The 18,085-nt window shown below is 46.5% G+C and overlaps 1 protein-coding gene across 5 annotated transcripts in view; it reads left to right on the forward strand.

Moving 5' to 3' along the window:
• The window catches only part of ap4s1 (adaptor related protein complex 4 subunit sigma 1), a 61,893-nt gene extending 55,163 nt beyond the window's left edge, over positions 1–6,730 (forward strand). For 4 of the 5 annotated variants that reach the window (XR_011937629.1, XR_011937630.1, XR_011937628.1 and 1 more), the window contains 2 exons: positions 2,773–3,019; positions 6,469–6,730. Coding sequence is in view for 1 of the 5 variants with exons in the window: in XM_072488255.1 (XP_072344356.1) it covers positions 2,005–2,016; positions 6,469–6,597 (141 nt within the window). In the remaining 4 variants the exon portion in view is untranslated. Of the gene's footprint in view, positions 1–2,004; positions 2,017–2,772; positions 3,020–6,468 lie in introns of all 5 variants that reach the window. The other variant, XM_072488255.1, reaches the window with a different exon arrangement.
• The last annotated feature ends 11,355 nt before the right edge of the window (positions 6,731–18,085 follow it).

Below are 18,085 nucleotides of genomic sequence, written 5' to 3' on the forward strand. Positions count from 1 at the left end.
CTGGCCAATTAACAAAATCTGACTTTTTTTAACCTCCAAGGGAGGAAGCAGAAACTGCTGCATTTGAACAAGACCCAAAAGAAATATAGCCAAGTAAATAGAGTGGTGACCTGCTAACAAGCCTGGCCACCAGCCAGGAAGCAGTATGCCACAGCCATTGACCCACTCTTGGAGAGAAGAAGCACCATTGGTGCCAGCACTCAATGGAGAATCCGCGAGGGTTGGAATGAGGGTGAGGACACCAGTCTTTGTCACACTCACTCACCCAATCACCATCGCCCAAGTGCTCCCCCTCCCGCGCCATAGCTGTTCCTCAGGGACAGACTCCAAACAACTGGTGAAGGCCTCAAATCTCAAGATAGTCTGGACAGCTCCAAGGCTGGAGTGTGGCAGTCCGCTCGGGATTTGGCTCCAAGTAACTCTGGGCACCTGCTGCTCCTGGTGGCTCTGGGCAGGCGCTGCCGCTCGTGGCTCCCAGGAAACCTGTTGCTCTTGCTCTTATGCACCAACTTTCTTCATATTGCCATGTTTTAGGACTGACCTCAACTCTGGAAAAGGTGCAGCAAAAGGCTGCCCATCTGATACCTTGTATTAAGTGCATGAGCTATCAGTAGGAACTGTAGCAAATGTGTTTGTTTACACTACAGAAGAGAAGACTGAAAAGGAATCTTGAGATATTCAAGATCCTTAAGAATGTTAACAAGTTAAACCCTAAGGCCTGCCATTGCTGCAGGAATAATGAGAAGATATGGGATGAAGCACAGAATAGGTGAATGCACACATCCAATATAACTACTTCACATACAGTGTGGTAATTGTTAGGAATCGGCTTCTGAGGGAGGCAAGTGAAACCGATAATACAAATAATTTCAGGAAGGAATAAAGCTTTGACAAAGCTTTAACAAAGGGTCACCTGGACTCGAAACGTTAGCTCTTTTCTTTCCCTACAGGTGCTGCCAGACGTGCTGAGATTTTCCAACATTTTCTCTTTGGTCACTGTCCGTGTGGAGTACGCCCATTCTCCCCGTGTCTGCGTGGGTCTCACTCCCACAACCCAAAAAGATGTGCAAGGTAGGTGGATTGGCCATGCTAAATTGCTCCTTAATTGAAAAAAAAAGAATTGGGTACTCTAAATTTATTGTGAAAAAGTTTAAAATCCTTGTCCTCACCCTTAGATCACTCCATGGTATAATCCCACCCTAACTCTACATCCTACTCTAGTGCTATTTCCCCAAAGCCTCTCTTGGATCACTCCATGGTGTCATCCCACCTTAACTCTACATCCTACTCTCGTGCTATTTCCCCAAAGCCTCTCTTGCTCTGACTGTTGTGCACTGACTTCCTTCATAATACCATTAGTGGCAGGGCACCTAGGTCTTTCTCTGTGGAATTTACTTTGTGAACCTATCTCATACTTCTCAGTCTGCCTTAAAACACCACCTCAAGCTGCTGATCTTCAACAAAACCTTTGGCTACATCACTGAACTTTCCAGACTCTGGATCTGTTTCTGATAGATATATTTGTGAAGCATTTTGGCTCTTTATTATATTGAAGGTACAACATAAGGAGGACTAGTTGTTGATAGCGAGTAGGACCTTTAATAATATCAGTTTCTGTTTCCTGTTTGCAAGCTCAATGATGTTTTATGTTCTAGGCAGCAGGGCCAAACTCTGCTCAACATCTCATTTCTTTTTTTAATATAAATTTAGTGTACCCAATTCCTTTTTTTCCAATTAAGGGGCAATTTAGCGTGGCCAATCCCTGCATATCTTTAGGTTGTGGGGGCGAAACTCATGCAAACATGGGAGAATGTGCAAACTCCACACGGACAGTGACCCAGAGCCGGGATTGAACCTCGGGTCTCGGTGCCGTGAGGCAGCAATGCTAACCACTGCGCTACCGTGCTGCCATCTCATTTCTAATCACAATAACTTTACTGAAATACTAGAGAGAGGACACCTTGATTTTGTTAGCTAACCATACTTGTATATTTTCTTTTTCAGTGCGAGTTGGATGTATCCTTTTACAAAATGTTATTTGCTGTTGGCTGCATCTGGGAATTATCATAGAATCACAGAATTGTTACAGCACCGAAAGGAGGCCATTTGGCCTATCATGCCTGACAACACTCTGTAAGAGCTTCTCAGCTAGTCCCACTACCCTGCCTTTTCCCTGTGGCCCTGAAATATTTTCTCTTTCAATAAATATCCAATTACCTTTTGGAAAACATGATTAAAACTGCATCCACCACACAAACTATCAGGTAGTGCATTCCATAGCTTAACCTATGTAAACCATATTTCCACATGTCACATTTTTTTGCCAGTCACTTAAATTGGTGTCCTCTGGTTCTCAGCCTTACGCCAACAAGAACAGTTTCTCCCTGTTTACCCTATTCAGACCCCTCATGATTTGGAACCTCTATAAAATCTCTTCTCCTTCCTTTCTCGAAGGAGAAATGCTGGAGCTTCTTCAATTTATCTTTGTAGTTGAAATATCTCACGCCTGGAACCTTTCCTATAAATGTTTTTTGCACCCGTTCCACTGCCTTCACATTCTTCCTAAAGTGTGGTGCCAAGAATTGGACCCAATAATCAAATTGAGCACAAACCGGTGTTCACCATCACTTCCTTGCTTTTGTACTGTGTGCCTTTATTTATAAAGTCCAGGATCCCAAATGTCTTACTAACCACTTTCTCAACCTGTCCTGTCATTATCTTTTTTTAAAATGTTTATATTTTAGATTACCCAATTCATTTTTGTCAATTTAGCGTGGCCAATCCACCTATCCTGCACATCTTTGGGTTGTGGGGGTGAAACCCACGCAAACACGGGGAGAATGTACAAACTCCACACGGACAGTGGCCCAGAGCCGGGTTCGAACCTGGGACCTCTGTGCCTTGAGGCAGCAGTGCTAACCACTGCACCACCGTGCTGCCCGTCCTGCCATTATCAACCTGTCCTGCCATTATCAATGATTTGTGCACAGATGCCCCAGAAACCACTGCTCCTGCAATTGTATCCTTTACTTCATATTACCTTTCCTCCATCACACTTCTCTACATTAAAGTTGTTAGGAAAAGCTAGAAACAATTATTAAAAGAGTAGTGGAAATTATTAAAGAGTAACAGGATGAAATTTAGAAAATCATAAAACTATTAGGCAGAGTCAACATGGTTTTATGAAAGGGAAATGTTAGGGTAGATGAAAGGGAACCAGTAGCTATAGTATTTCCAAAAGGCATTTGATAATGTGCCATATAAAATGTGACATACATCACAAGATAAGAACGTATGGTGTTGTGGGTGATATATTAGTGAGGATAGAGGACTGGCTAAATAACAGGAAACAAAAAGATCACAGTAAGTTCATCATTTTAAGGATGGCATCATTTTCAGGATGGCAGATTGTAACTAAAAGTATCACAGGAATCAATGCTGGTGCTTCAAATATTTACGATATTTATTAATGACTTGCATGTAGGGGCTGAATGCATTGTATCAAATTTGTTGATGATACCAAATAGGTAGGAAAACAAACTGTGAGGAGGATACAAAGAATATGCAAAGGGATATCGATAGGTTAAGTGAGTAGAAAAAACTGGCTATTGGAGTATAATGTGGGAAAATGTGAGGTTGTCCAATTTGACAGGAAGAACAAAAGCAGAACATTACTTCAATAGAGAGAGACAACAAATGCTGCAATAATGAGATATTTGGGTTTCCTATACATTAATCATAAAAGGCCTGCGCACAGGTACATTGAGTAATTAGGGAGGCAAATGGAATGTTAGCCTTTATTGCAAAGGAGTTAACTATAAAAAAAGCAAAATTTGCTATAACTACAGGGCATTGGTGAGACCACACCTATAGTAGTGTATACAGTTTTGGTCACTTTAGCTAAGCAGGGACATGCTTGCATTGGAAGCAGCTCAGAGCAGGTTCACTAGGTTGATTCCTAGAGTAAGGAATATTACTTTTGAGAACAGTTTGAGCAGGTTTGGCCTATACTCACTGGAGTTTCAGAAAATGAAAGATTATCATAGATCATAGATTTATCATAGAATTTACAGTGCAGGAGGAGGCCATTCGGCCCATCGAGTCTGCACCGGCTCTTGGAAAGAGCACCCTACCCAAGGTCAACACCTCCACCCTATCCCCATAACCCAGTAACCCCACCCAACACTAAGGGCAATTTATCATGGCCAATCCACCTAACCTGCACATCTTTGGACTGTGGGAGGAAACCGGAGCACCCGGAGGAAAACCACGCACACACGGGGAGGATGTGCAGACTCTGCACAGACAGTGACCCAAGCCGGAATCGAACCTGGGACCCTGGAGCTGTGAAGCAATTGTGCTATCCACAATGCTACCGTGCTGCCCCATCTTATTGAAACATAAGATTCTGAGGGAACTTGACAGGGTGGTGCTGAGAGGATGTTTCCTCTCATGGGGGAATTTAGAGCCGAGCCACCATTTTAAAATGAGGGGTGTCTCAGTTATGGTGGAGATGAAGAGGAATTTCTTCTCTGAGCATCACCTATTTTTCTTTCAATTTAATCTATATTTGCTGCTCACAATTCAGTCTCCTCCAAACTGCGGAGACCAAATGCAGACTAAGTGACTGACTGCGTTGTGGAACCCTGCCAATCAGTCCATAGCATTATCCCAACCTCCTGGTTGCTTCCCATTTCAATTCTCCATCTTGCTGTTCATAGCATCCATGCAGTGCGTAAGGAGGCCATTCTGCCCATCGAGTTTGCACCGGCCCTCCGAAAGAGCATTCTACCTAGGCCCACTCCCCACCCTATCACCATAACCTCATGCGTTGGTCATGGCCAATCCACCTAACCAGCACATCTTTGGACTGTGCGAGGAAACAAGAGCACCCGGATGGAACCAACGCAGATGCGGGGAGAACATTCAAACACCACACAGTCAACTGAGACTGGAATTGCACCCGGATCCCTGGCGCGGTGAGGCAGCAGTGCTAACCACTGTGCTACCGTGCCACCCCTCCTCAATCCTCCGCTAACACCCTTGTATCTAAAGAGGTTTGGAAGATTATGGGCAGCACCATAAGTGCTTTGACACTTAGCAATAAATGCTGACCGAACCAGCAACGTCCACACCCGTAAATTAATCTTTTTAAAAATTAGATGTGTGTAGATATCTTGAAGGGCTATGGGACTGGAGGAGATTAGAGGTCGAGTAGGGTAAGACCATGATGGATTTGAAAGTAAGATAGAAAATTTTAAAATCAAGACTTTGCTTGACCAGGAGCAAATGCAGGTCAGAACGCACAGCGATGATAAGTGCTTACGACATGAGCTACATGCGGATGACAAGTTTTAGGAGGGTAGAATGTGGAAGTGCATTGTAATGACCAAGTATGTACTAAAGGTTTGAATGAAGGTTTCAGCAGCAGGTGACCTACAATGGGCAAAGATGGGCGATGTCATGGAAGTGGAAGTAGGCAGTCTTGGTGATAGTGTAGGTAGGTGGTTGGAAGCTCATCTACAGTCAAATATGACACCAGGATTGAGAAAAATCTGGAGCAGCCTCGAACAGGGAGAGGATTGGAGTCATTAGTGAGCAAATGGAGTTTACAGCAGGGTCCAAAAACAATAGCATCAGTCTTCCCAATACTTAATGGAGGTATTTTCTCATCCAGTACGAAAGTTCGGAAGAGGAGTCAAGAATTTTATTTTATTTATTTATTTATTATCACGTGGACTGAGGTGCAGTGAAAAGTATTGGCAGATTTAGCAAGGTTTAGTATGCAAATGAGAGATTGGGAGCGGGGTGCAAGGATACATCCTTGGGGGACCCCAGACAGCAGAGGGACGGAAGAGGAAGAGACACCACTGCAAATGATACAATGGCAATGATTAGATAGATTGAAAATGAACCATGGAAATGGACGACAATTAATCTGCATAAAGAACAATTGTTTAAATAACATCCAAATCCTCCAATTAGTCTATTGCTCACAATGTAATGAAATTAGGGTATTTGACATGCACAGCTTCCATCTCCCCAAGCTAAAATTGTCTGAAGTCCCGAGAAGCTGCACAGAGGTAGTTAGCAGGCTGCACAGCTTCTGCTGTTCATCTGGCAATAACCCAACAATATTTAACTCCAATTTATTTTTCTTTAAAACAGCAACACTGATCAAACTTGTAACTGTCCACCCCTGCACCACTTCACCAGTTGCATAGGAATTTGTTTTTATTTGATCCTTTATTTATACTCACTTATTGTTTCATTAACTTTAATTTAAAGAAACTCTGACATCAAATAGGGAAAATTGGGATGCAAAAGATCCTTTCAGGTATTGTGGTCCCAGCAAGTTCAACATTTGAATGACATAGCAAGTCTACCATGCATCTTCAGAATTAAATGTTTGCGTTCAGTGACATTTTCTAAGAATTTATCATTTCCTTTAACATTTGAATTAATCAGATCATGTTTAATCTAGACAAAGTGCACATCATCCTGGATGAAATGATTTTGAATGGTCGTGTTGTGGAGACAAACAAAAGCAGAATCCTTGTTCCTCTGCTTGCACTTGACAAAATGACTGAAAGCTAAAACAGAGGAAGGCGCAAAGAGTTCATAAGCTGCAGCACCTATTTGTAGTGTTTTTTCGGACATGTACGATGCTGCTTTATGAATGGCTATGGATGCCTGATTTACCAGAAAGAATAAACCTTATAAAAACACAGCTTCAGTGCATCAAGGTTATGTTCCATACAAAGAACAGGAATTTTCTGATCAAAAACTTCACAATTGCAATTGAATGGAACAACAGTTTGTTTATTTCTGTTTAAAGAATGGTTAGGATGCATGAAGTTTATTAATAGGTGAAAACATTTCAGTTGAAACCATGGGATGTAACTTCTGAGATGTAGGGCAACATTTTTGGGGGAGAAGGGGGGGTGCTGGAGAACCCCCACCTCCATCTCCCTGGATGTTCCAGAAACATCCGCCTCCACCCCTGTCTGTACCCCAGCACGTGGTGGGCGCTCCACCTCCACCACAAGAAATACCAGCCCCTCCAAAATTGGCAATATATCCTGCACCCCCCCCTTCCCCCACTAGTGGCTCTGACCGATAAAGATTCTTATTAAAAGCCTCAAACACACTGTTAACTCCACCTGGGGCAGACACCAGCTTGCAGCATGCCACCTCAACTGGTGGGCCAGGAAATGCCTGGCTATCTCCCTATACTCATAAATTCAAATGCCGCAGCTGGCACACCGCCTTTCCCGTAGATCAAATCGTATCTGCAGTTCCTTATTCGGCAGGATTTTCTGGATAGGGTAATTCAAATACTTGCGGGCCACTTCCAGAATATCGTCAACTAGTTTTTGGCACTCTTCTCTTACCTCCCTGTCCATGTGCACCTTGTATGATATAATCTCCCCTCTGACTAACGCTTTCAAGACCTCCCAAAGCATGAAAGGAGACAGACCCATTCCCATTGAACCCCACATACTCATCTATAGCCTTAGAAATGCACCCACAAAATCCCACATCCAACCTCCATGCCAGTCATTGAATAGGGTGCACTTCTAAAACCAAGTACGGAGCATGGTCCAAATTGACTATAGCCAAATATTCTGCTTTCCTCACCCCAGGAAGAAAAGACCTGCCCATGAAAAATAAGTCTTTCCTGGAGTCTACCTTATGATCAGGGGAAAAGAATAGGAATTCCTTTTCCCAGGTGCAGCAACCACCACCGGTCTGCCCCCCCAAATCTCTTCCATAAATGCTAACAGCACTATTACAACCCACAAAGGAGCCAAAGACTTTGGCCGAGAACGGTCTAACTTTGGCTCCAGCTCCCGGCCCAGAGCTATTTTCAGTAGATCTTCCCTACACAGTCAACTTCTAAACTCTTAAAAATACCCATTTCCCCTTTTCATTTTGGGTTCCATTCCTCTCATAACTCTTTGAACTCAACTTTTCCAGAATGTAGAAACCTTTCATGGTCCCCACTTTCTGGTCAAATAAAATTTAATAATCTTTCCTTCTTTACTTATGAAACGTTTGTAGGTTGTAACAGTTCTTTTGAAACTTAACAGCTGAAAATAATCTCACGTCCACATTCTTGCAACCCCGATAACCTTTCACTCCTTGCTTATCAAGAATCATCGACCTTTGCCTTAAAAATATTCGACGACTCTGCTTCCCCAACCTTTTGAGAAAGCGAGTTCCAAAGACTCATAACCTGTTGAGAAAAAAATTAATTCCTGTCGTAAATGGGCAACCTTTTATTTTTAAACTGGCCCCTTGTTCAAGACTCTCCCACAAGAACATAGAACAATACAGCGCAGTACAGGCCCTTCGGCCCACGATGTTGCACCGAAACAAAAGCCATCTAACCTACACTATGCCATTATCATCCATATGTTTATCCAATAAACTTTTAAATGCCCTCAATGTTGGCGAGTTCACTACTGTAGCAGGTAGGGCATTCCACGGCCTCACTACTCATTGCGTAAAGAACCTACCTCTGACCTCTGTCCTATATCTATTACCCCTCAGTTTAAAGTTATGTCCCCTCGTGCCAGCCATATCCATCCGCGGGAGAAGGCTCTCACTGTCCACCCTATCCAACCCCCTGATCATTTTGTATGCCTCTATTAAGTCTCCTCTTAACCTTCTTCTCTCCAACGAAAACAACCTCAAGTCCATCAGCCTTTCCTCATAAGATTTTCCCTCCATACCAGGCAACATCCTGGTAAATCTCCTCTGCACCCGCTCCAAAGCCTCCACGTCCTTCCTATGATGCGGTGACCAGAACTGTACGCAATACTCCAAATGCGGCCGTACCAGAGTTCTGTACAGCTGCAACATGACCTCCCAACTCCGGAACTCAATCCCTCTACCAATAAAGGCCAACACTCCATAGGCCTTCTTCACAACCCTATCAACCTGGGTGGCAACTTTCAGGGATCTATGTACATGGACACCTAGATCCCTCTGCTCATCCACACTTTCAAGAACTTTACCATTAGCCAAATATTCCGCATTCCTGTTATTCCTTCCAAAGTGAATCACCTCACACTTCTCTACATTTGGATGGAATCCCCGGGTAGGACGGTGATCAATGCCGTACGTGCTCTATCCGAGCGTAGTTGACCAGAGGGGGGGGGTCCTCAGGCAGGGCGGGGATCAATGCTGTTTCACCACTGCCTGAGCAACCGGCAGGAACGGGCAAAAAATGTAGTCATCATGGGGGGTTGCTGTAAAGGTTCTCCCGTCGAACCAGAAGAGCAGTTATGAACGGGGGCTGGCAAGCTCTCAGCGGTTTCTGCCGATAAGCGTGCTGCCAAGTTTTCACAGGTTTCTGCCGACAAATATGGCGTGTGGCTGTGGAACTTCCACGTGTACAAACAACACTTAACAATAACACTAACAAACAAACATTGAACAACATGCTGCAGGTTCCATCAGAAAGGACACCGTTTCTCCCAAGCGGTTCCTTTTTAAAACATCATCTGGACACCTCAGTTATCAGTTGCGAACAGGGTCGCAAAGGAGTTCTCGTTTTGGGAGTCAGACTCAAAGTCATCCTCTTCTCCCGGATGCCATACTCTGGAATGGATGAGGGTTGATAAAGCTGCATGGTGTGACTTAGGGTCCATCTCGTCGTTTCGGACGAGCCTGTATGAATTGTCACGGTGCCAAAAGGTGGTGTCTAATTCTGTGGGGACGGAGTCGGGGTTGTAATCATAGGGCGGTGGTCTCTGGTGAGGTTTGTTGAGGAATGTGATCAGGAAGGGATCACTCGAATCGTGTTCAGATTCGCTGGGTGTGGGTCCTGTTGCATGGGGATAGTAGGGAGGCGTGCTGTGGCTATTGTCTGTGTCACAGTCGCTGTCTCTGCTGCTGCTGTCTGTGGGCATTCCGGGGCGGAGTCTAGAGTTCGGGGGTGGAGTCGAGGTCGAGTCCGTGGGTGTGTTGGGGGAGGGTAGGGATACGTGGGAGGGGCGTGGTCTGCTGCGTCGAGTATGACGTGGTGTGAGTGGTTAGACTGCGAGCCATATGCCTTGAGCAGGTTAATATGGAACCACGCGGTCTCCCCGTTGGGCTACTTAATTTTATACACGGAGGGGCTTACTTTGTCCGCAACGGAGTATGGACCCGAATACTTGGGTGACAGGAACGTGCTGGGGTTGTAAATGGAGAGCATGACCTGCTGTCCTACTTCAAACTCAGTCGCATGTACTGTCTTGTCGAAACAGGCCTTGCTCTGTTTCTTCCTTGTGCCTAATTTTACTGCGGCTGCTAGCTGAGTCGTTTTTACATTCTCCGCTAATTGTTTGACTGCTTTCTCGTGTGTGAGGGCCATCACTTCGGGGCAGGTCAAGTCAAGTCCTAATAAAAATTCTGTGCCTTTCATGGGGCGTCCGGTCGTGAGAGTGTGTGGGGTTTATCCTGTGGATGTCGAAAAGGTGTTACGTAAAAACATTAATGCAAAAGGGAGGACTGAATCCCAAGTGGTGCTGTTTTGTTGGACCATTTTCCAGAGGGTTGCTTTTAGAGTCCGATTGATTCGCTCCACGATACCACTTGACTGGGGGTGGTATGTGATGTGGAATTTTTGGGTAATGCCAAATATCGTGAGGACGTTCTTCATGACACGTCCCGTAAAATGGGAACCTTGGTCGGATTCAATGCTGCGGGGGAGTCCCCATCTCGTAAAGATGTGGTGGGTTAAAATCTTTGCGGCAGTCTTTGTCATGTTCGTTCTAGATGGGAATGCTTCTACCCATTTTGTAAACGTGTCTATAACGACTAAGACATATTTGTAACCATTCCTGGAAGGGGGCAATGGTCCTATGAAATCAATCTGGAGGTTAGTCCAGGGGCCGTTAACGGGGCGGGTGTGGCTAAGCTGAGCTTTCTTTGCGTATCTGTCCGGATTGTTTTGGGCACAGATAAGGCCATTTTCCACATAGTGCGTGACGTCGTCCTTTAAATTCGGCCACCAACAGAGCTGCCTGAGGTGGGGTCAATTCCCTGATGCCCATGACTATCATGGAACAAACAAATAAGCTGATTCCTGTCCTGTTCAGGAACCACATAAAGGGTGTCTTTTAGGATCACACCGTCATGTGTGGTCAGTGCATTTTTAAACCTATCGTATGGGGCTGGAAAGCTTCCTTTTAAAATCTCCCTGAGATTACTGTCTTGCTTCTGGGCCTGCACTAAATCCTCGATATTAGTCTGTGAGACCTGAACTGCATTCACTGGGGCGCTAATGGGGGGGCGGGGGGGTCCAGAAATATCCTTGTCTGGAACCTGCTTTAGCCAGTGTGCCGGCTTTTACATTTCCAGGTGGGGAGGAACGGTGGTGACTTCGGACTTTAATGATGCCAAAATTCCTGTCCCGTGCTTTGTCCAAAATGTGCCGGAGCAATGGGGCTGAAGGGAGGGGGTTTCCGTCCGCGGAAACAAATCCTCTTGCTTTCCACCGGGGTAGGAATTCTGTGAGGCTGTTACAGACATAGAGGCTGTCCGAGTATATGTCTGCTGGGCTGGGGAAGGAATCTGGGTGATCTATGATGTATGCAATGGCTGCTAGATCTGCCGCCTGCGCGCCTAAGTGTCCTGGTAGTTTTAAGGAGATTTCTTCTGGGGCACGTCCCTCCGCGTCCTCGACATAGATGCCGCATCCTGTAATGCGCTTCCCGTCTGATACAGTGGAAGAACCATTCATATATATTAACAAAGGTGCGCACGTGTCTGTGTGCTGGGGACTCTGGGGTGAACTACCTTCTTTTTGGGGGGGGTTTTTGCGATAAAGGGGCCTGTGTTGTGGTGCGGTGAGATGATTTCACATTCGTGGGGGGTGCCTGAGTACTGAAGGTTGTCGGCTAGGAAAGTGTAGGTCTTGGTCCTTTTAACAGTGATGTCCCGTCCCTGCAAAAGAAGGGTCCATCTGGCTGCTCTGATCTGGCTTACTGTACCGTCCTTAAGTCGTCCGCTTAGTAAAAGTTGGGTGGGGGTGTGTTCCGTGAGGATTGTGATGGGGTTTAGTCCGGTGATGTATGAAAAGTACTGAACTGCCCAGAAAACTGCGAGCCGAAAATCCCTGCTCCACAGGATCTAAAAGTCTGGAGGCGTAAGCCACGGGTCTTAACTGTTCATGCCATTCCTGGAGGAGCACAGCCGAATCGGTACGCTCTGTGCTAGCTATCTCTATAGCATAGGGGGAAAGCATGTCTGGAACCTGTAGTGCGGGGGCTGCAATGAGTGCACGCTTTAAAACATCTACAGCATCCTTGTGCTGCGGAAGCCATTCCCAAGGGGCTCCTTTCTTTAGGAGTTCCGAGAGGGGTGCTGCCTTGCTGCCTCATCAATATGGTTTCGGCAGTAGCCAACCAGTCCTAAAAAAAATCTGAGGGCTGAAACATTCTGGGGAAGGGGCAATTTGACAATCGAGTCAATTCTTTTATGCTCGATTTCGCTATTACCATGCGTGATAATTGTTCCCAAATATACCACTTTGTCTTCCAGAATTTAGTCCTTTTTGGGGTTTACTTTGCATCCAAATTGCTGTAGGAGTTCCAGGAGTTTGGACAGAAGCTTGATATGCTCTGCTTTGGTGTCTGTCTGCAGTAATAGGTCATTCACATACTGGACCAGACATTCGGGGCGAGAAAAGTTCGATAAAACATTTGCCAGCTGTCGGTGGAAAATGGAGGGGGAGTTGTGGAATCCTTGCGAAAGGCACGTCCACGTATACTGCTGACCTTTAAAAGTGAAGGCAAATTTGTATTGGCACGCTTTTGCCGATGGAATGGACCAGAATCCGTTACTGATGTCCAAAACTGTAAAATATCGTGAGTTGAGTCCCTGTTTGAGCATGGTCTCGGGGTTTGTGGCTACCGTGGGTGCTGCTGCGGGGGTGACTTTGTTGAGTTCCCGGTAATTGATGGTCAGTCACCATGATCCATCGGGTATTCTCACTGGCCAAATCGGGGCATTATTAGTAGATGTTACCGATCTAAGTACGCCTTGTTCTACTAAGCCGTCAATAACCTTTGAAATTTCTCCCTCTGCCTCTTGGGGAAATCCATATTGCTTCGGGGGTCTAGGGTCAGGTCCTATTATTTGAACCGAACCAGCCATTCTGCCGCAGTCATGTTTATGACTTGCAAATGCGATCCTGTTTTTCTGAAGAACTGCCTTAACCTGTTTATCTGCACTAATCGTGGTCGGGTCAAACCAAAATTCGCCGACTCTGCTAATCTTGTTTGCATACTCACCTACTGTGAGCGTTGCGGGGGCTCTTGCTGACTTTGTCATTTTCCAGACACATTGATTTACTGGGTCAAATGAAAGGATGTGGGAGTTCATGAAATCATGCCAAAAATGTGTTCTGCGTGGTGCAGATTGACCAAAACTATGGGGTGTCTTGTAGTATTGCCAATTTGAATGGGTACAGGGGCTGTGATGTGTCCCTGTTGTGAGTGGCCTGTGAAGCCGCTGAGGGTGATTGTGGCTGTAGTGGGCCACGTGTCTTTCTGGAACATGGTGGAGGAATTAATTGTGGTGCGGGACCCTCCTGTGTCCCAGAGAAATTCGATGGGCTGACTCCGTATTTTCGCTGCAACGACTGGTCGGCCGGACCTATCCCAAAGGGTGTCGCAGACCCAACTGGGGGAGCCCGAACACCGTCAGTCAGTTCCGTTCAGGTCTGTCTGGTCTGAACGGGCTTTGTCCTGTTATTATTCAGAGTGCCTGCCTGCTGGGCTTTCTGTGGCTTTCGTGGGGCATTGCACTCTCGTGCAAAGTGTCTTAATTGTCCACAGTTGTAACACTCCTGTGGTTTCTGTGGGGGGCTGTTCCTGCCTTTGTTCACCCATGCGGGGTTCTGCTGCGCTTTCACTGCTTGGATATCTGCCTCTGCCTGCTGCTCTTCGGGTTTCCTAATTGCGGGTTTGTTTTGGACAGATTGCTCCCATGTGCGGGACAATCTTTTTAAAACCCACTTTTCGTTGTGCACTTCTTCCGAGGGGTCATAATTGGTACAAGCTTTTTGTACTGCCTCTGTGGCAAGGGAGATAAGGGTGTGAGTCCATTTGGCCATGTTGTCTTGGGACGAATGGGCGCGGTCTAAGTGTCCAAAAACGGCTGTAAAATGGATCCACAGGCGTCCAGCAAACGCAGTGGGATGTTCTGTCTTTTTCTGCCTGCACTTATTCAGGCCTTCTACTGGATCACCTCTGTTGTAACCGATCGCTTCTCGGATCGCCGTGTGCATCTCTGTAAGGGTGCCTCCTCCTACATTCTGTGGGTCGGGAAGGGCTGCTACAACCGAAGGGTCTAAACTCAAAACTGTGAGCTTCACTTGCTCACGCTCATCCAGGCCATACATGGTCGCCTGCTGCTTTACTCTAGCAAAGAAGTGGTGGGGTCCTAAGGTGGGGAGGAACGGTGTGATCTTTCCACATGCATCCCATAATTGGGTCACGGTTAAGGGGGTGGTGTAAAGAAATTCTGCGTCTCCTTCCGATGTGACTGTGCGGTGGGTGGTTACTGGATTCATGGGTGCCTGATCAATCTGCTCTGTGGGGGGTTGGGGTGCTTTTCTCTTTTGGGGCTTTCCTTGCGCACATGTTCCCTGAACATACCTATGCGCGGTTTCATTTAATTCTTGCCAATCAGGGCCGTCTTCCTCATCTAATTGGGTACAATTGAGATGTGGAGCTTGTTCAAGGAGCAAATACTGTGTGTGCTTGATATGTATGTTCCTGTCAGGCAGGGAGGAAATGGTTGAGTGAGGGAACCATGGTTTACAAAAGAGGTTGAATGTCTTGTCAAGGGGAAGAAGGGGGCTTATGTGATGATGCGAAAACAAGGTTCAGTTAGGGCACTTGAGGGATACAAGATAGCTAGGAAGGAGCTCAAGAAAGGGCTTAGGAGAGCTAGGAGAGGGCATGAGAAGTCCTTGGCGGGTAGGATCAGGCTTTTTACACTGATGTGAGGAATAAAAGAATGACCAAGGTGAAGTTAGGGCCGGTCAAGGACAGTAGTGGGAAAATGTGCATGGAGTCTGAAGATATAGGAGAGGCCCTAAATGAATACTTTTCTTCAGTGTTCACAAAGGAGAGGGGCCATGTTGTTGAGGAGGATTGTGCGATACACGCTGGTAGGCTGGAGGAGGTAGATATTCGGAAGGAAGATGTGTTAGAAATTTTGAGAAGCCTGAGGATAGATAAGTCCCCTGGGCCTGATGGGATACAAAGAACAAAGAAAATTACAGCACAGGAACAAGCCCTTCGGACCGCCCAGCCTGCGCCGATCCAGATCCTTTATCTAAACCTGCCTTCTATTTTCCAAGGATCTACTTCCCTCTGTTCCCCGCCCGTTCATATATCTGTCTAGGTGCATCTTAAATGATGCTATCGTGCCTGCCTCTACCACCTCCGCTGGCAAGGCATTCCAGACACCCACCACCCTCTGCGTAAAAAACTTTCCACGCACATCTCCCTTAAACTTTCCCCCTCTCACCTTGAAATCGTGACCCCTTGTAATTGACAACCCCACTCTTGGAAAAAGCTTGTTGCTATCCACTCTGTCCATACCTCTCATAATTTTGTAGACCTCAATCAGGTCCCCCCTCAACCTCTGTCTTTCCAACGAAAACAATCCTAATCTACTCAACTTTTCTTCATAGCTAGCACCCTCCATACCATGCAACATCCTGGTGAACCTCCTCTGCACCCTCCCTAAAGCATCCACATCCTTCTGGTAATGTGGCGACCAGAACTGCACGCAGTATTCCAAATGTGGCCTAACCAAAGTCCTATACAGCTGTAACATGACCTGCCGACTCTTGTACTCAATACCCCGTCCGATGAAGGCAAGCATGCTGTATGCCTTCTTGACCACTCTATCGACCTGCGTTGCCACCTTCAGGGTACAATGGACCTGAACTCCCAGATCTCTCTGTATATCAATTTTCCCCAGGACTCTTCCATTGACCGTATAGTCCGCTCTTGAATTAGATCTTCCAAAATGCATCACCTCGCATTTGCCTGGATTGAACTCCATCTGCCATTTCTCTCAAACAAACGACCAGTGAGAAGCGGCAGGAACGGGCGCGGGAACAGAAAATGGCGGCCGGCTTTGATCAGTCAGCGTGGGCCCAGTGGTCGCGGGAACAGCAGGAGTTCCTTAGAAGCTGCTTTGCTGACCTGAAAACGGAGATGATGAAGGCCTCAATGGAGAAAATGGTGGAGACCCAGAAAATGCAGGAGTAGGCGATCAAGACGATTGAGAAAAAGGTCTCGGATAATGAAGATGAGATACTGGGCCTGGCCGTCAGGGTGGAGGAACACGATGCCCTGCATAAGAGGTGGCAGGAGAGGCTGGAAGACCTTGAAAACAGGTCCAGGAGGCAAAACCTGCAGATTCTGGGCCTACCAGAGGGGTCGGACGCGAGCGCATTCGTGAGCACGTTGCTGGGGACTCTGATGGGGTCAGGAGCATTTCCTCGGCCTCTGGAACTGGATGGGGCGCACAGAGTCCTTGCAAGGAAGCCCAAAACGAATGAAACGCCGAGGGCCATGGTGGTATGGTTCCACTGCTTCTCAGATAAGGAACGAGTCCTGCGATGGGTGATGCACGATCAATGACCACTAAAGCGAGGTTGTAGTCCAACTGAAGGCTTTAATAAGCCAGATGTTTCCTCCAGCAGCTGAGGTACAGAATGAGGGCTGCTGGGATGGCACGGGTTATTATACCCCGCCTATCAGGGCGGAGCTATCATACACTCTAACCAATAGCAAGCATACAGTTTCCACCAATGGTGCTTTAGTTTATCAGGTACCGCAATACCTATAGTACCACATTCACACCCTGATAAAAAAGAGTCCGGCGGGAGTGGTGGCCAGAAACTACAAAACATAACAACATGGTATAATTAGTTATGGAGGTACCATAATACCTCCGTACAGTGTTTAATAACTATTTGCAAGACCCTTGCTGTTCAAGTGAAGACAAGCATCCAGCAGAGGACAGTAGAGCGGAGCTGCTGATTGGCTGTTGTGGGGAAAATTTGCGTACGTGCACTGTGGTCATCCTAACTTGAAGGTGTACCTGAGCAAGAGACCCTAGCTTTTCAAGTGAAGACAAGCATCCAGCAGAGGGCAGTAGAGCAGAGATGCTGATTGGCTGTTGCGGGGGATATTTGCATACATGCATTGTGGTCAGCCTAACTTGAAGGTCTACCTGAGCAAGAGACCCGAGCTGTTCAAGTGATGACAAGCATCCAGCAGAGTGCAGTAGAGCGGAGCTGCTGATTGGCTGTTGCAGGGGAAATTTGCATAAATGCACTGTGGTCATCCTAACATGAAGGTGTACCTGATCAAGAGACCCTAGCTGTTCAAGTGAAGACAAGCATCCAGCAGAGGGCAGTAGAGCGGAGCTTACAAGAAACTTACAAGATAATGAATGGCTTAGATAGGGTGGATGTAGGGAAGTTGTTTCCATTAACAGGGGAGACTAGGAACCGGGGGCACAGCCTTAGAATAAAAGGGAGTCACTTTAGAACAGAGATGAGGAGAAATTTCTTCAGCCAGAGAGTGGTGGGTCTGTGGAATTCATTGCCACAGAGGGCGGTGGAGGCCGGGACGTTGAGTGTCTTTAAGACAGAAGTTGATAAATTCTTGATTTCTCGAGGAATTAAGGGCTATGGAGAGAGAGCGGGTAAATGGAGATGAAATCAACCATGATTGAATGGTGGAGTGGACTCGATGGGCCGAATGGCCTTACTTCCACTCCTATGTCTTATGGAGCTGCTGATTGGCTGTTGTGGGGGAAATTTGCATACGTGCATTGTCGTCATCCTAACTTGAAGGTGGTTTGTGGAGGAGCTGTTGTCAAGTGACACTTAAACCCGAAACACTTCTTCAGTGTTTCCCACCCTCCCCCCTCCTCTTCAAGTGAAGACAAACATCCAGCAGAGGGCCGTAGAGAGGAGCTGCTGATTGGCTGTTGCGGGTGAGGTTTGCATACGTGCATTGTGGTCATCCTAACCTGAAGGTAGTTTGTGAAG

Source organism: Scyliorhinus torazame, chromosome 2 (genome assembly GCF_047496885.1).
Source record: "Scyliorhinus torazame isolate Kashiwa2021f chromosome 2, sScyTor2.1, whole genome shotgun sequence".
Taxonomy (NCBI): Eukaryota; Metazoa; Chordata; class Chondrichthyes; order Carcharhiniformes; family Scyliorhinidae; genus Scyliorhinus; species Scyliorhinus torazame.